This window comes from Eleginops maclovinus, chromosome 4 (assembly GCF_036324505.1).
Source record: "Eleginops maclovinus isolate JMC-PN-2008 ecotype Puerto Natales chromosome 4, JC_Emac_rtc_rv5, whole genome shotgun sequence".
Classification (NCBI taxonomy): Eukaryota; Metazoa; Chordata; class Actinopteri; order Perciformes; family Eleginopidae; genus Eleginops; species Eleginops maclovinus.
This window is the reverse complement of record NC_086352.1, coordinates 27,866,421-27,885,886: the sequence shown is the minus strand read 5'-3', so window position 1 is coordinate 27,885,886 and position 19,466 is coordinate 27,866,421. Positions and strand designations below refer to the sequence as shown.

At 39.1% G+C, this 19,466-nt stretch overlaps 1 protein-coding gene across 1 annotated transcript; it reads left to right on the top strand.

Annotated features, from left to right (window-relative positions):
* The first annotated feature begins 6,962 nt into the window (after positions 1–6,962).
* drd4b (dopamine receptor D4b) lies at positions 6,963–18,194 on the top strand. Its single transcript, XM_063881354.1, has 4 exons — positions 6,963–7,515; positions 8,999–9,111; positions 10,770–11,362; positions 17,983–18,194. Exons 1-4 carry the CDS (start codon positions 7,267–7,269, stop codon positions 18,192–18,194), a joined length of 1,167 nt encoding a protein of 388 aa, XP_063737424.1. The 5' UTR covers positions 6,963–7,266.
* Positions 18,195–19,466: the final 1,272 nt, after the last annotated feature.

Below are 19,466 nucleotides of genomic sequence, written 5' to 3'. Positions count from 1 at the left end.
AGGCCCAACCGAGTAAGTGCAAAGTTCTGCATCACTTTCCCTTAAAGCCAAACCTTTTGTAAGTGCAACGTAGAGATGATATTTTTCACTTTTGGCCAATGTGCAGTCGAATAGGTGAGTTTTCCACCTGCGACGGATGATTTGTAGACTCTCCGCTGTCCTGATATCAATGGGGAGGTCGTTCAACAATTCTAAGGCCAGGATAGCAAAACAGGAGTGTTTCTGTTGAGGGGTACCTAGGTCCCAACCGCAGTGAGGGTGCAGCTAGCCGATTGGCAAATGCAGAGCGTAGTGCATGTGGAGTGTATACACCCTTACACTCCAATACTTGGTTGCATTCAAGTATACAACTATCTGAGACAGATATGTTAGAAAACTGACATTTTCCACTTTTTGGCCACATGCAAAAAGAGCCTCATCTCCCCAAAACGGAGCTTTTCAAAATGTATAATGTTGAGTTTGGACATGTAAACCCAGTACTTAGGATTGATTGATTTTTTAAATGCATAATAATTGAGATGATGCATTGTAAGGCTGCACTGACCCGCGGAGGAGGCGGAGATGTTTCCTGCTGTGAATGTGTCAAGTTCTTGCATCATGTTCCTGCCTGACCTGCATTAGTAGTGTTGTCAGTGAGGACATGTCTCCTGGTGTTACCTGAGGCTGGCCATGTGACTTATCACACTAAGGATTATGGTACGCAGATTTGTCACAAGTAGGTGATGACATAGTGAACCAGTGTCAATGACACACTGAGCTGGTGCTGTCTGACAAGCTTTAAAACACAACAAGTGTCTAACTCCAGGATTGTGCTAGTGACACTTGAACCTCTGAGCAGCCTACAGGTTTACACTGGTGGCCTGGGGCGGAGGTGACTGCCTGTTGTTGCTTTCCCTTCATCGGGCCAGATTATTCAAAGTGGCTATAATCAATAATATCATAAGATAATATGACAAAGGAGAATGGTGAATGTTCTCAGATTTACCTGCAGAGTTTCCACTGACTTTTATTTACTGTTCTGTTTTTCTGTCGCTCTCACTGCATTTTTTCCAGATAAAAAGTTGTTAAAAACCATTGCACACTGCCTGCTGAGCAGCAAACAGCGAACACATTCAGAGACTAGCTGGTGAGCATAGTAAAACACCAAGAGACAAATATTCCCAGAAGGAGTGGGTGGAGACAAAAAACAGAGCGAAAAGATATGATAAAATGATAGGACATGACAGTTTAATTTATGTACAGAATATATATATATTTTTGTCTAAAATGTATTCTTTCTTTTATAAATGCAGTTATTTTCTGATTTATTTGTATTGCTATTGATAATATATGGAAAGCATTTGGAATTAGCTTTGGGTCTTAATCTCCTCTATAGATAAACCTGCAATTATTTTCAATTTGAAAAGAAAAAGAAGGGCTCAGAATAGCAACCAAAGAAATTATACACTTTGCTAGAAAACTTAGAATCTCCATAAAAGCTAATTACATGTGACCTCTGAATGTAAAATTACTATCGAACTTATTCTTGAAAATCACTGACTGTAGGTACAGACCTACTTTACATTAAAATGAACAGGACTTTCTTCTACTGCCTGAGGAATAGAATAGAACTCATCAATAAATAATGGTTTCTTCTTTTAAACCATATTCATAAAACCCTGTGAGAGTTCGACTTGAAAGAATCTCGTTAGCAGTGATCTCCCAGCATGCACTGCGAAATATAATGTATCACAGTGTCGAAAGAAGTCTTGGGTAGAAAAAGAAGCTGTCAAAGTAGTTTATTGTTAAGCAGCGGGGACAGAGAGGTATTTATTTAGTTGTTTTCTGATGCTAATATTTCTGCGTCTATTTTTCTTACTCATGCTCTATTTTGTCCCTATTTTCTTTCACCGAGTCTTTGTGTGATCCAACATCTGCCTATTTACCTATTTATGTGGTCATTAATCCTCATGTCCCTCAGAAATTAGTCGTATCCCATCAACCAACCAATCTCATAGTGCTCCAGTCGTCTTATGAATTTTTTAACTCGAAAAATCCCCTTCCAAGGCATGACGAGGAGCCCTAGCGTTTTTTATTTCAGGGGAAAATCCAGAGCCTTCATTCCCTTCGATGATTGCTCTATGTATATCTTTTGTCCAGGAGCTTTTGTGTGACTACCTGCAGGATTAAAGAGCACATAACAGGCTCCTTCAGGGACACACTGCCCTGTGGCAGAAACACACTTAATGATGTTCCAAGGGAAACTGCTCGATAGGTTGAAACAGCATTTTGAAAATTGAATTAACTTTGTCACAGCCACTGCATTCACAATCCATGAAGAAAATGTCACTGCTTGGAAAAAGTTATATATCTCTGTTGAATATGAACACAGAAGGCAAAACAAACCCAGACTACACACAGTGTAGTGTGAAGTGTATACACTACAGACAGCCTTCCTTTCCTCTTCCTGACCTGCACCAGTTGTTGGCTGATGTTAATCCTGTTTTGACTCTTTGAGCTCAGTCATGCTCAGACTCTTTGATGAGCCATGCTCCATTAAGAAAAGGGCACGAGGCAGAGAGCTGTGTTGATCACTACTCCTGTAAACATTGTGGAAAGGAGACTGAATGAACACCATAAACAGACGTAAGCTGTATATAGATATTGCCCTCTAATCCAGTGAAACTGGTTTATCTAATTGCATATATAAAGCGTCTAATTCTCTCGTCTCCCATCAAATTAAAATGCTTCATACTACAAGTCAACATTCTCCCATTCAAACACATAGTTATACACTGAAGTGATGGCTGCTTTACAAGTTGTCAAACTGCTCATCCTTTAATCTACGTATATCTCATTTGAACACACATCGGTGTAATTTGCAGTTCAGTATCTTGCCGAAGAACACTTTGGACCACAGACTGGAGGGATCAAATGTCCAATCTTCCAGATAGTGGATGACTTGCCCCAAAAGAAGTAATGGTTCAGAAGTCAGTGGAAAACCATGGAAAGATAGTGGACAACACTTACAACCAAAGCCAGTGACCATTTCTGAACAGAAACTGCAGTTAGGATTGTCCACACAACCATGATTGGATATATGTAGAGAGTTTGATATTTCCATCATGGAACAATGGAACCAACAAACTTCACACAAAAACCTAAGAGAAGTTTGGGATAATGTTTGAAAATGTTTCTGCATCATTACTTATCTCAATGTAAGATAAGTAATGATCATCTGACTTTGAAGGCGGTCATGATATCTAACAGATTGAGACAGAATCAGAATTTTCAGCAAGTACCCCAGAAAATGTGTTTACATACACAGTGTACTGGGTATATTTGGTCCTGAATTAGACCAAACCTTAACTGTAACATTGGCAAAACAGATCTATATTTCCGCCACAGTGATTTGTAACTGATTTAAAACAATACAAAGAATTGATAAAAGAGGCGTTCGATCAGAAAACACTGTGTGTGTGGGTCTAAAAGGTAGGTTAGAATCAAGATGTATTGTTGTATTTTTTGGAGACTTGACCAAACTAGGACATTTTTCAAGACCGACTTCCACAGATAACTTCGACAACACCTGGCCAGGTGTTGGAGAAGAGGAAGTAGCAGAAGACTCTTTTGTCGGTCCCATTCCTATGTCCATAAGAATATCTTTGAGGTGAGACTTTGCAAGTGTTATTTTATTTTTTGATAAAATCCTTAATGTCTTAATTAAGGTCTACTACTTTGACAAAGGGCAACTTTCTGCTTGGAAACCTTTAAATATGACCTTTAAAAATGGCTCCCGTTTACTTAAGTGCAAGAACAGAAGATTAGCTGACAGTCTATTTCCTTCAGTTGGAAGGTATCTCACAGTGATCTATTCTCTCTTTAAATATATTCAGCCCAAAAGGTTTCAGGGACATCTGCGATGTGTTTTTCTAAGCATGTGTGCTTTTCTTCTTTTCCTCCAGAGGCTTTGTGAAGATGTGTGAAAGACAAATTGCTGCTGACAAGCTCATAGCAGTAACTTTTGGCTTTTTTCCTCATGTTTGATTTAAACATTGTTTGGATGATAACTAATCCTCGAATGAAATGCCACTCTGCCCTCAGTTCAATGCAAATTCAAATTTGCAAGAAGTATAAAAATGTTTGGTCCTTGAAGTTCTGGTTCTGAGAGGTTGGGAGAATGAACAGACGGACAGACAGACAGACAGACAGACAGACAGACAGACAGACAGACAGACAGACAGACAGACAGACAGACAGACAGACAGACAGACAGACAGACAGACAGACAGACAGACAGACAGATAGTTTGCATTGCAGGTGCTCAATAAAAATAAAATAGCAATACAAATTTATAAAAAATATAAATATAAAGTAGGATATTGTATATACATTAGGTATAGCGTCACTAGCGTCAGTGTTGTTGTAGATGCAGATTTCAAACAGTTCTAAATCACACAATCAATTTCATGATTAAACAAAGACACATGTAGTAGCAGTCAGATTCAAGGAAAAGTGTAATTGGTTATTAAACCTGCTCCTCAGAAGCTAACATGTAATTTAAGCTGCCACATTAGCATGTAGCTAGCCAGCCTGCTATTTAACTTTTGTTTTTTTTACAGAGTTACGATTCGGTTTGCAGTGTGTTGGCAAGACTGGTTGCCCAATACCAATGTTTTTTTCACTATGGGAAATGGTTGAACATCTGAGCAGGTTTTAAGATCAGCTGGAAGCATATTTCGATGTGTGATGGCAGTAAAAGATAGATAGAAGATTAGGTAATATATTGTGATGGTGGGGCTATTCAGTGTCGCATCTGATAATAGTTAACTTGTAAGTTCAGCAGTAGAATAACAAGAGCTGTAGTACTATGGGTGGATTGGTTACATTATTTTACGCATAAAGCAGAAGTAGCAGCACAAGTAGTAGAAGGGTAGCAGTTGTAGTATTAGAAGTCGTCCCAGTAGTCAAAAATAGGTAATGACCTACTTGCAGCTGAAGTAAAATGATTAAAGGGAGAGTTCATCTCAAAATCCAAACTATATATTTCCCTCTAACCATAGAGAGTTATTTATCAATCTAGGTCTGTTTTTGTTGCAGACCACTGGAGATATTGGCTGTATAGATGTCTACCTTCTATTCAATTAGACAGCCCTTGGCTTGTGGTGCTCAAAGCACCAAAAAAGTACAATAAAAGAACTCAACAGCAGTAGAAATTATGACCCGGTTGCTCAAGATAATCCAAGGAGCTTGATCTTCTTTTTTGCACTGACTGAACAAAATTCACAGTACATGGAATATACACTAGAAGAAAAATATCTATAGCCTCAGAATACAATACATATATAAAGAATATAAAACATCTTTAACACTATAAAAACAATGGATATGCAAAGTTACTTCAACTAAAATACAAACATATGTTTCCTTTTTTTAAAGCTGGTGATTGACTAGTTGCAGAAAAAAATCAAACAGTATGAATAGAAGCATTAGTGCAGTATTTAAAAAAAGGTACATTACCCACCGTATCAACTTATTTAAATCACATTTATTTTTTATATTGTATTTGAAAATCCTCCTCGAGCTCTGTCAGCCCACAGATCGACCCTCTCTGCTAACTCTTTGTAGTTGAACAACTGCTCACACTGCTTATCAAATCAAAAGCTTTCTACCTCTGCATGTTCACCCACAGAGACCTGCAACACATCCCTCCCTCTAACAGAAGCATAGATTTAAAAAATACTGAGGGCAGTCGAGGTAAACTTCTGAACTCAGTCCCAAAGTATGCGCTGCTTGGACTTTGAACTGTATTTTTATTTTTTTTACTTCATCACTGTATTGGCAACAGAGAAAAACATAGACATTCTTTTGGAAAGAAACATATAACTGTTTTTAAAGTACCGGTTCAAGCCCAGTGATAATGAAAGGAGCATTCTGGAAGTTTAGGGAGTTAGTGAGGCCATATCAGGATGTTCTCAGTTGAGTGTAACTAACAAAATTGCAACAAATCTTCTTAATAAGAATATTTCCCAAGCTTAGCAAGGACCTGAAAGCCATAGATAAACATTGGCAAATACGAATCACACACTGATATTATTAAAGTAAGTAAGTGAGTATAATATTTTTCTGTTAAACATATCTGAATATCAGGGATGGAAATACTAAAGGAGGCTTCCCAAGATAGTTTGCAGAATCAGTATAATATAATACAATGAAGAAATATATTGGGATGAATTATCATAGATTACGTAACCCCGTAGTAGTTAAATAATTAAAATGAGCTCAACCTTTGTAAGCTGCAAACTTAAAGTGATGAACACAATGCATCACTAAATATAATCAAATAACATAAAATATGGTAAATAATATGATATATTAAATACATGGGCAATTTTGCATGGTGATAACTTTTGGTTGTCAAAGTTAATTTTGATATGAATACTTTTTCTACTTTTACTTTTAAAAGTTTGAATGTACAACTTTTATTTGCAAAAGAGTGGGCTTGTTTTTAAATAAAATGTGTTTGACACATTCAAGTCAAAAATGGGAATGTTCTTGCTGTGGTGTGTTTTGGATAAAGATTTAGGTTACAGTACAGATTTAAATCGTTTTAATGAACTCGATGTGTAGACCTGCTTTACATTAAATATGCTTCAGTTAAATCTTGAGGTATAAATATAAAATGTTTTTATCCAATTTTATACAACAGACTGGTATGTTTCACCTGCAATGTTACAACTTTAAGCAGGGAATCTGCAAGGGGGCGTGACATATTTTATTCAACACTAAAAAAAAAAACCATTCCTCTGAAATCATTTGTTGTGCTGGTCCAAAGGCTGATTGTACCTCCTGCTGTCACTGTTCAACAAAGCGAGCAGCAGAGCTTCGGTAAGAAGATTTGAGCGGCTTGATTTAAGCTGTTGCCTTCTGATTCGTCCACTCAACTAACTTATTCCTCCAGGAGCGGGCTGAGAGGACGGCAGGGAAACTGATCCACACAATGCCTCTTCCTTCGAGGTACATTTATAGAAAGTGTGAAGTGGGGCTAGATAAACAGAGAAAAGCAGGGTCTGGATACTGTGCGCACCTTGGCTTCGCGTTTGGGGAGCAGAGCGTAAGATGAGCGTCCCCACTGGAAGAAAACGCGCTTGTTACTTAACCTGTAACGCCCTACTTGTATTAAGGCTGCAGGATACGGCTCATAGATGAAAACTACCCCGGGGAGAGTCGTTCTCTGTCGGACAAGGAACCGGTCAGTCTGCGGCGCAAGACACAACACAAGGGACCATGTCGGACATCTCCACGGATTTGAACAACGACACGCTGCCTGCGGGGCAGCTCACACAACTCAACTTTCCTGCGCTGATATTCGGGATTTTGCTTATAGTGATCATCACTGGTGGAAATGTGCTCGTGTGTCTCAGCGTAATCCTTGAGAAGGCTTTAAAAACCACCACGAACTACTTCATAGTCAGTTTGGCGTTTGCAGACCTGCTGCTGGCGGTGCTGGTTCTGCCGCTCTTCGTTTACGCAGAGGTAAGCACTGACCTGCAGGTGGATCACTGGACAACCCAGGGGGCACAAGGGGGCACGGGCTCATAATTATCAGGATGTGTGTGGATGACATCTGCGCATTGAGTTTTGACGTATGAAGCTGTTGACAGTCAGAAAGCCTTCACCCTTAAATACCGAAGTTCAGTTCTAGTTTGTCAACCAACAGCAGCAGCTGAGAGTTCTGACAACAAAAAAGAAATGTAGCTAGACTTCAAAGATGATCAAAAATACTACAGAGACCGACAAAGCAAAAGGACCACAAAGAATTGCAAAGCTAAAACAGACACACAAAACCTCTAAAAAGACAAACAATGACACCAAAATGATCCAAAAACATGTAAAATGGCAACTTAACATGGAACAACATCTACAAAGATGCAAACATGACAAACAATTGAAAACAAAATGTGCCAAAACTACAGCAAAGAGCAGCAAAATGATGTCAAAGACACATTTAAAATCACTCGAAACTGCAATGATGCAATATGAGAAGCAGCCACAGAATCACTACAAAGACATGCAAATTGTGATACACTACTGCTAAACTGCCATCAAAAATGCAAAATAACAACAAAGGCACTCCAAAAAAAGTGAAACACTAACAACAAAATTAAAACACTGACTGTTACTGTGTCTGTTTCGGTGTGGGTGTTCCTCTCAAGTGTAGGAGGCTAGGGGGTCCCTTTCATGTGCATAAAACACACATTTTCATAGCGAAGGGTCAAATAATTATCCCGTATTATCAAGCAATAATTGAGATGTCCTTGCTTTGACAAGCATCAATGCTTGGACTAATCTGATGAGGGAAAGCTACTCACATAACCATCTAGAGCCAGTTCATCATGGCATAAAATAGAAAAGACCATCCAGTACAGAGTGCTGCCTCCCTCACTTCTTAAATCAGGATTAATTAGGGACAGGGAAAATGCTGGGGTTCATGCTGGTTATTAGGAGAGGCAGGATCCATGAATGATAATATTTCAACTCATCTAGCCCTCATTAAAGTATTTAACACCACCTGCCTGTCTTTCTTAATATCTGTGTGGCTCAGAGTCTGCCTGTCGAGGCTTCCAGCTTAAGTCCTCCTTAATTAGCTGTATTTGTGATCATGTTACCTTTGGCAGTTGCCGCAGCCAGTTAATCTACAGAGGGTTACGCCTATTGTTTGTCGCCATGTCCCCACTGGGTTAAGAAGTCAGTGTGAAGGTTAAAACCTTTAATGTTCACCTGAAGAGAAGTCTGGCGAGGGGAACGAGTTCCACAGGAGGAATGTTTGCCCTAGCTGAGCTGCACTGGTGCAAGAGGATTAAACATATTTACTCTCAGATTTAGGGCAGCTAATCAGTGTGTGTTTGTGTGTTTCTTTATCTGCGTGTGTGTGTGTGTGTGTGTGTGTGTGTGTGGTGTGTGTGTGTGTGTGTGTGTGTGTGTGTGTGTATGTGTGTGTGCGTGCGTGTGTGTGTAGTTTCAGGGTGGAGTTTGGTCCTTTAACATGCTGATGTGTGACAGCCTGATGACCATGGATGTGATGCTGTGCACCGCATCCATTTTCAACCTCTGTGCCATCAGCGTGGACAGGTATGTCTGTTCAGTGTTCAGATGAAGAAACCATACCTGTATCTCTGCTTTTACATGAGAAGAATCTTCCGTTTGGTCAGGGGAAAAAGGAAGCCAGTGGGAGGATGGGGATGATTCATATTCATCTATACATTTAGAAACAAGACTCAATGTGTATCCTTTAACAAATCAGCTACAATGTTTTAGTATTGTAAAGACTACAATTTTGATTTTGAATCATGGAGAGCTGTAGTGGAGTGAAGTGTTCACGACACTGCGATCATAAGTGGAGAGAAGTGTTCTTCTCCTGCACTGAATTTATGTTGTGCTTTGAAGAATGCATGAGCAGTCCATTAGCTTTAATTAAAATTCACATAAACAATCAAGGTGTAGGCGATTCTCTCACCCCTTTCTATTTTTAACAACTTAAGTGCTGCCATTTTCCGGAGTCTGTTGAAGGGAACAAACACAATGTCTGCAAACTATAAGGAAGGAACATTAAAACACCGCTTCTTATTAGTAATTACAAAAGCTGGCTATGAGATGCAGAACAAATGCTGACAAGTGCCAGTTAACTGTAGTTCAAACAAGAAAAAAGAAAAAAAATCAAGCAAATTCAAAATGTGTAATGTATTGGCCTAATTTTCAATAAAGATTTGTATTGTTGGAAGGAGCCTGAGGATTAAGAATTGTACTGCCAATGACTGCTTCACTGTAAATGTGATACACAAAATGTGTCCTCTCTTTGGAAAAGCTTCTGTGAGAATTATTTGAAGAAAAACCTTGTCTGTCATTTAAGAAAGAAACAGACAGATACTTCTGTCAGGAGTTGGAGGAAACCACAAACAGAGCTAATAGAAAGTAAAAAGAGTGGACTTTTATGGGTCAGGATGACAGAAACACTCCAAATGTTGCTCAATGTTTGCTAGGAAATACTTATATCATTTTTATAAAGTGACAGTGTCAATGTGTATTGTATTGCTTGTTACTCTACCTCCAATTGGCCCCTGAAAAAAAATCTATTAATATATTGTAAGTGTAAGTATCGTTCAAACCATGCAACAGTAAAGTTTAGATCTTGCTCAGTTTTAATTGTAATTCTGCTAAGTGATTGAGTTAACACGTTTACAAATCGGTCCAGTTACACAGTTGCTCACTGAGGTTTGATAGCAGCAGAACAATAAATAATAAATTCATGCAGTGCGAACTCTGCAGTCTACAGTTTATTACACAATTACTGTTTGAGCTTAGTGTTAGACTCTAATGCTGAAGATAGAATAAAACCCAGTGTTTATAGAAACAAAGCAGATGGGAGCTGCAAAGGGTCTCTGCATGGCATAATGGCTAATTTACATTTAACTCATGAAAACCCGTAAAAATTAGGAATTCATTTTCAACGACTGCTGACTACCTGGAGCCGCAGGGAGGCCCTTGTGTATCTTTTTCTTATGTCATTTTTAATCTAACTGCTTCAATAAAACGAGGATGGTATGAGTAAATGGATTGGAGGAAATAGATATCACATTCAGAATGGAGAATTTGGGATATCTGGTCTAAATTGTCTTTTTAGTAAGTGAGTAAAATTGAGTATTTGAAGTAATTAAAAAAATCAGATTTTTAAACAGTGTTTAACGAGTCTTGTTTTTTTTGTTTTTATCTCTTCCTCCTTTATTATGCAGATTCATTGCCGTGTCAATCCCATTAAACTACAACCGCAAACATGTGGACCACCGACAGATCGTCCTGCTGTCAGCCACGTGGCTGCTGGCCCTGGCTGTGGCCTCTCCAGTCATCTTTGGCATCAACAACGTCCCAGACCGCGACCCCAGCGAGTGCAAACTGGAGGACAACAACTACGTGGTTTATTCCTCGGTCTGCTCCTTCTTCATCCCCTGCCCCATCATGGTCCTGCTCTACTTTGGGGTTTTTCGTGGGCTGCGACACTGGGAGGTGACTCGTAAGGTCAAACTACGCAGCAGCATCGAGGCCTGCAGGAAACTGCAGCATGCGGCTGTCGCCACCGCCCTCCCACCACTTACAGGCACCATTCCCGGGCCTCTGCCCATGCCTCTGCCGAGGATCATCGAAAGGGACTTGGCCCAGTCTCGGCTGGATGACACAGGTGACTTAATGCAGCAGGAGATCCCTTATCCCCGGCAGTACAGAGAGAACTCAGTGCCCACGGTGACGTACAGCCAGGTGCACCGCAAGAAGAGAGCCAAGATCAACTGCAGGGAGAGGAAAGCCATGAAGGTGCTGCCTGTCGTAGTAGGTGAGTGTGATCAGAAGCAGGTGTGACAGCACAATCTAAATAAAACACAGTTAAAGAACCATAGCAGTGTTTTTAATCCATAACTATGAATAACTACTTTATAGTTCGTCCAGGTGTAGTTCAAGCTTTGGTATAAGGGTCATCAGAATCAAGTTTGCTGTGGTCTAAGCATGTGAAGAAATCATAAACAATCTCAGGAAATAAGTTGTGATAGTGGGTCAGTATTTTTAAGAAATTATTTAGCATTAAAATGAATATAGACAATTATTTTCACCAGATTTAAATTTGTACAAAGAACCTTAAAAGCTCAAAAATTAAAACACTTAGGACAATGAATATATGGCAAACTACAGTGAACTGTATTTCAAAGTGGAGAGCTGTGCCGACAAAAATGTGCAAAATAGAGTCAGAGCTGAGCATGAACATGGCTCACAGTATTACAAAAAAAAAGATCAAGATGTTGTCCACATGATGTGCATTAATGTAATGCATGATGTTTGTGGGCTGGATAAAAGTCACTGTCAGTGGGGGGTCCCGGGCATTGTTGATGAAGACTGTAGCGGAGGGGAAGAAACTGTTCAGGTGGCGAGAAGTTTTGATTAATTTATTGCATTTTTATAGTACTTTTCTAATTTGTCAACCCCTCAATGTGCTTTTACATATACAAGTCAGCATTCATACATTCACATTCATCCATACAGAAGCTGCCTTACAAGATGCCATCTGCTTAGGGTGACTAACATTCACACACCTACAAACCATTGGCCATCAGGAGTAATTAAGGTTAAGTATCTTGCCTAAAGACACTCTGACAGCTGACTGAAATGGCTGGGGATTGAACCAGCGACCTTCCAATCGGTGGACTACCTCCTGAACCACAGTTGGTCCCTTACTGGATTTTGTTTCACCAAAGTAATTTGTGAGCAATTCTTCTACACTTAATGCATCCAAGGGTGAATGGAAGGACACTTTCGGATTGAGGGCGGGGGTGTAATGTACATGTTGAGTGAGAAGCAGCTTCACGATAAAGTAAACAAAAATAAGGGAGGGTCAATGACAAGATAATTAACCATATTAAATGCCTTCTAAGGGAAATTAATTTGCTCTGCTCTGTTCGAAGATCACTTGTGGATGGCAGTAAAAATAGAGGGTTTTAGGATTGTTGCTCTTTCATTGCAGATACATTAGATACATACATTTATGAGATCTAAATGTGCAGCTTGCATGCTGCAAATTTGTTTAAGCTGCCTTAGCTGCAAAATGCTTCAGTAGCAGAACGTTTTAAACACAGATGATGTCCACCAGCGGTTAATGAGGACCATCACTCAGTCTCAGCGGGATACCTAAATAGAGATGTTTATCCGACCCAAAGTTGTAAAAAATGTTTAACAATAGCTTATTTTTACAGGAGCTGTCACTTAAAACTGTTTTTAATTGTTTTCACCTCTTTATAGTTTGTGGACTTGTGAGAGACCTATTTAGAAAAGGTATAATATGTACATTTCAGCATTAAAATGTCCTAAAAAACCAAAGTCGTTATCAGCTTCACTTTGACAAATACAAATCAAAATATGCACAGTTTTGGCGTTGTTAGTAACCTGAATTTAAAAAAAACAAACATTTATTTTGCAGATTTATGTCTGAGAAATAAAGGACTCTTTTTTAATTTTGATTCATTATTTGTCTTCAATCTCAGCTTTTTAAATCATATTTTGAAAAGTATTCCAAACAGTAAGCTATTCAGATTCAACTTCTTTCAGATTCTCGCTTTAGGCCTCACTTTTATATTTGTAACAAAATCAAACAATGACGATAACCTTTAAGGTTTTGTTTACTTGTAGAAGATCTTATCGAAGTTTTCTTTTCTTTTCAAGCTGAAATGTTTTTTCTTCAAGGGGCACTGTGCCTTAGATTCTAGCCACTTGTGTATTTTAGACATCCATGTATTCACTGAAGCAGGAAATGAAAGGGGAATTGCTCATGACAGTAGTTGAGGTGTTTTAGTGATGAACAGTTCAATATGGTAATTATGACCCTGTTTAAAATTGGCACTGCAGCAGCTGTTTGTAGTGCCTCTTAATCAAACAGATCAGAAAATAAATTATAAACACCTTTCCAACAGCAGCTCTTCTACGTGATTGAATACTATTTTTCTGAAATGTTTACCTGCCCCGTTTTGAAAGATAAAATGGACTTTTGATGAAAAAAACAGAACATTCGCATTATCTTGTCAACAGTTTAATTATTGTTGTCTTGCATGTCAGGAACTGGAGGTTTATGCAGGTTCCCTGTGAGTGCGTGGATAAAAGCCTCACCTTTGACTTGCTGTCTCTAAACGAGGAGCTGCCATTATAGCTTAAAGCCCTCAATCCAGTTATTATGTTGCACATGGTGCCACGCCGTCCCCCCCTGCATAAACAGGCCGAGATCTGGTATCATACATGTCACTGTTTGGACCAACCACCCACCAAAGATTACTCAGGTTTATCTGAAAATACTATCCAACATGTAGTATTGTACAATTTACTACTCCTTCAAACTGCGGTGCTCAGCAGGTTTTCAGCCAACTTCAGTTTAGTGACCTATGGCAGAACCAAACCGTCCACACTAATCTATGTCAGTAGTAAAGAGTTCACCTGAGCACAAGCTGATTATTTACAATCCCCATCGGTACATCACCATCAGTAGTCTGCAGAGGTATACAACACATGAATAACTAACAATACCTGACAAGATTTGAGCCTTTCATTTTCTGATAATAACTCTTTATTACCGGTATGTCATTTTCCTATTTCGATTAGGAGTGGGGTAGCAGATAGATAAAGCACTGTATTGCCATATTTTGCGTGGCAATATTGTATTGATACCCCATTTTTTATTATATAAAACAATAATTGTGTTACTTTTTGGAAACAATTGCTTTTTCAATCTATTAGATGATATGGTGGGGTTTTTTTCTTCCAGTGAGTTCATGGTAAAGCCAGCGGGACAGGCAGGAATTAGCTAAAAAAGGAGGCAAACAACATATGTTGCGTTTTTTTTTAAAAGTTATAAAATGCGAAATATAGAAATACATTTATGCAATGCTCAGCGAGGTATAATCATTTGCATCTTATTATGTATTTGAAAAATCCCCTCCAGACATTCTATTGGGAATATAAAAGAATGCTGTGGATATGTTTTTGTTCCTCTTTTCTGTCATTGGAAAATAATTGTTATTTAAACATTAATCCAAGATATTTTCTGCTTCACTGAAAAGTCCATTCTCAGTGAATGTGAACTGCTTTTCAAATCACACTTACGCTACGTTCGGGACGCTGATTGGCTTAACGCTGTTTGTGATGTCATTGAACTTAAAGATAGGTCAGGTTCTAAACTTAGATTAAATGCGAGCACAGAGAAACTCCTCTCTTTCAGCAAGTAAATGTGAAAACACCCAACATCATTCTGCAGTGAAGCAACAACAAACTATAAACACAGTTTTCATTGAAGGAAGGGGTCTTTAAACTGTAGTCAGGAACACACAAAAGGTGTCCCGTTTTAATAAAAAAATATCATCTCATTCAGATGATGACAGTAAATGTTTAATAATCCCATCTAAGCGTTGTTATTTTACACCTATAATGAAATACTCACACGTTATATAAAAATAGTTGGACCACATAAACACAAGTATGATAAACTATATGAAAGGTAGCTGCATTTCAACACTACTCAAACTTGTCAGTGCTGTCTGGTAATAAATGAAATCTGTCAAAAAAAAATCAAGTGTGCTGTTAATTAGAGTTCCTGTCATGTTAGAGTGCCTAAAATACTACGACAGAACTACATAACTGACACAGATCCTACTTTTAACATAGTTTTATTAGCGCCGGCCTTAATGCATCTCATGAATAAGAAGTGATGCATAATGCCCTACTGACAGCACAGCTGTGGCATATTATGCAAAGTTCTTCAATCTCCTGAAAAAGAGACATACATCTCATCCATCAACTTCTCAGCACAAAGCTGAGGAACGGCTCGGATCCTTTTTTGTCACAACATATAACGACATCCGAGATAAACAGCCTAGTGTGATTCAATGACAAAGTTATTCATGGTCCTCACCAAGGAATGAAACTCAGCTTATTAAAGGCTGGTTATCAATTTCCTCCTCGACAGTCAGACCATTGGTTAGATTGAAGAAGGTCTGTAAATTATGTTTTCACACTAAGTTCGGACCGCAAGAGCAACATAAAATCTGTCTGTCTCTGTGTGGTCAGCTAAAATGGCATTCCTGAAGGTTTCAGCCCTGATTGATTTTGTATTTCTATTTGAGTGAAAACAAAGCAGCTGTGTTAAACTTAGTCTCCTTTGTTTATTTCTGTAACATGATGACATCACTATGTAATGTGGGGCTGAAATGGCTCAGTCTGTAGGGACTTGGCCTTGGAACCGAAAGGTCGTCGGTTCACGCCCCGATCGGACCAAAATAATGCGGAGTGTGGACTGATTGCTGGAGAGGCCTGGAGAGACTAATTCCTGGGTGCCACCCAGGAGCAAGTGCTGAACCCCTTACTATTGAACCGCTCCCTGGCGCCGGACAAACTGGCAGCCTGTTCGGACAGAATCTCTCTGCGCATGTGTTTGTATAATGTATCTATATGTATGAATATTCAGACCTATTGGGGATAAAATAAAGGTTCATCTTCTATTGGTTAGCGTCCGACAATTTGATAGGCTCAGGGGCAAGACATCTCTAAGGGGTTGACGAATCACAACAGAGCTCAGACTGGGCTCTGGTTTCAGACAGAGGGTGAAAAGAGGTGCTGTGGCACAGGCAGTATGAGAAAAATAAAGAGCTTTTTGAACATTAAAGCGTGTAAACATTACATCACAGTAGAGGCACATAATACCATTATGAAACCTGGAAATTAGTATTATAGGGCCCCTTTAAAGGGTTTAGCAGTCTTGGACACATGAGCTTGTCACAGACACACAGTTAGTTATATGTTACTGTACAGTAATTCAGTGTGTAGGCCATAGGCTTAATCGCCATTTTTTAATGACAACAGAATATTTAACTGGGAATCTGCTTTATTTCCAGATTCAAAAGATGTCTGCCTCTGTATCTTTATCCATCCTTTAAAGTGTGGCACTGAAATCTGTGAGGAGAAAAAGAAAATCAAGGAGTCCAAAACGTATCCAAGTCCCCGGAGCAGTGATGACTGGAGTTAATCAGGGTCATGCATTTGTACTTCGCCTTTAATGAAGTCAGTCTGGTCATGAATCATTTAAAGTCACACTGTCAGGTCACAGGGAAGCGCATTGACACCTTCTTCAATAAAGCTGGATTTTAGGGTGGTGAAAAGACACGGAATACTAAAAATGAATGACATCAGTTCCGAGGAGAGAGGGTTTAATCTTTCAGATGAGACGGGTGAAGGGATGTGGTTATTAATATATTAGGTTAGATTTTCTGCCTGCAGTTACATACTGAGGTCTTACATTGAAGTGATATTCTCACATTGAGCTTGACACCTAGTGTGGTATATAAATCAGTCAGAAAGACGTGCTTCAGATTAGGGTTTTGCACGTGTAGTGCTAGTCTTATATTTGGTGCTTGTACCTGCCAACCTTGTAATGCAAGCTTGTATATTTAAGTCTGTGCTTGTCTGCCTTTCAATGTTTCGCAAGATTGGGGATTACTTTTGATGTTCGCAAGCATCCCCACATGTTCAAACTTTGATCTCATCTCTTTTTGGGTAAATGCAGTTTTATTATTCGTCAGACCTTAAAGTGTTAGGGTCATTTCACCTGCTTCACTCAAGCTAGAATGTCATTTCCAGCGGCCTGTAGCAGCTCTAGAGTCTATTAGTTAGAAGTGAAATATCCTGCCCTCTCTCTCATGTGGATTCTCTGCTTTCTTCACACAGCACTGAGTACAAAACCTCTTCATGTAGTAAATTGGTAAACACTTTGTGTGTCAGATGTTTTTTAACTCAGCAGGCATGAAACAGAAAGATTTTCAAACATATTTTCCAGGCATAAACCTATGGTAAACACAGATTTTAGCCATGCAACAAAACCTATATAAAACAATACAGCATAGCCATATCCTAAAAAGCATTATAGGGCCCTTTAAGTATGCGAGGTCTGAGTAATTCCTCCCCTTTTGACAGTCGTTCACAGTTTGGTGTGATACACAGTATTCACAGCTCATTACAGAAGTTTGGATTAAAACTAAATAGAAGAGCAGAAGTAACCACGTTTGACTTTTTGCAAAGAACTTAGTTGGCCGTAAAACCCAAAGAAGAAATAGGATTTACTCTTCACAAGAAAATTACTGTGCCAACATTTTTAATTGCTTTGAGCCCTCTGACAGTATACACATTGTTGATTTATGTAACTCTACCGATCCTGCCAACAAAACGAGAAAGATGGTAAAACAAATGTCTTAATTGGTTAGAGAAAAACTATCCCCAGACACGCATTGCCACAGATTGAGTGGCAAATGGTGTCACAATATTTAGTTTTACGCCTGGCACAAAGATCCATGAACAAGTAAATCTGTCATTTCTGTTCAAAACGCCTGCATCGTTTTCTTTAATGACTAAGTCTAATTTTCCCATTTCATGCAGGTTGCTTCCTGTTCTGCTGGACTCCGTTCTTCGTGGTGCACACGATGCGAGCCATCTGTCTGACCTGTGACATCCCTCCCGCTCTGATGAGCACCGTAACCTGGCTAGGCTACGTCAACAGCGCTCTAAACCCCATCATCTACACCATTTTTAACACAGAGTTCAAGAAATTCTTCAAGAAGTGTTTCCAAGTTTCCTTCCACAGACGCTGAAGGAAAGAACTGGGAGGTGATAAGGGATTAGAAAGGGTGAGGCTAACAGTTTGGCCTGTCAACTCATTACTGGGCTTCCAGCTGGACATGGATTGTCCATGAGGTCGACAGTTTAAAAAAACACTTTAACACCGTTTCTAATTATGTTTATTACATTTCTGGTTCCATTTTATCATTTGGTGATGTACTTTCGTGATCCTCTAGGATTACTGCCAAAACTAAATGATGACTTTGGGCTGAAGAAAAACATTTGAAGCGAAATTTGTCTGAGGGGAGCTAATAACCATTTCTAGTATGTCCGTTATAGCACTTCTTCATCGTATATCAGCCTTGGATAAAGTTATGGTCTGCCACCTCCAGTTAACTACATGGGATTTGTACAGAGCTTGGTCTGCCTGAAGGGATCAACTCAGGCTGAAAACTGTCCCCAGGAGCCCACATAAGCTTCAACAGACCAGCTAAAAGCAGCTACACAAGCAAAAATCCTTTAAGAACGGCCATTGATTTTTACTCCATTATAAACCCTTGGGGAAATGATTTCTTGGTGAGATGGATGAGAAGACCCATATCTCTCACATGTCTGTACTCATAATGTAAGCTACAGTAAGCAGCTGTTTGGCCTATCTTGGCACAAAGGCAGAAAATAAATCAAACAGATCGTCTAAGTTGCTTACCAACACCTCTGAAGCCCAACATGTTAAATCTTTCATTTGATCTACAGGTTACTCATATGACAACAAACAAATGTGTAGTTCAACAGAGGGGAAAACATTCTCATCCGGAGTCTTAATGAACATTTGAACGCTGCACAGCATTCTTCTACTATTCTTTGCATATTCATCCCGTTAAAACCCTGTATTTCAACAGTGATTTCATCAGTATCTTACTGTATATACTTACAATTTCATTCCTGCCGAGCCTGTCTAGGAATGTTTTCACTTGTGTGATCCAAACAGTTCCAAGCACAGAAGAAAATGAAAACATCAAAATCAATTCAAGCTTAACATGTAATAAAACATAAACCATGGACTACATCTTTGGCTGAGGTAGTAACTTAGTAGAAACTAGTGAAGACTCCAGGCTAGCAGTTTCCTAGTTTCAAATCTTTATGCATAGCCAAGCCAACAATCTCCTGGCTGTTGGACAGTGGTATCAATTGTCTTATCCAGGTCTTGGCAAGAAAGAGAAAAAGAGGAATTCTTCAAATGTTCTGTTTATGAACTCAAAATTGACATCAGTATTCATGGTACTGTCAAAAGTCTGGAGAGGAGA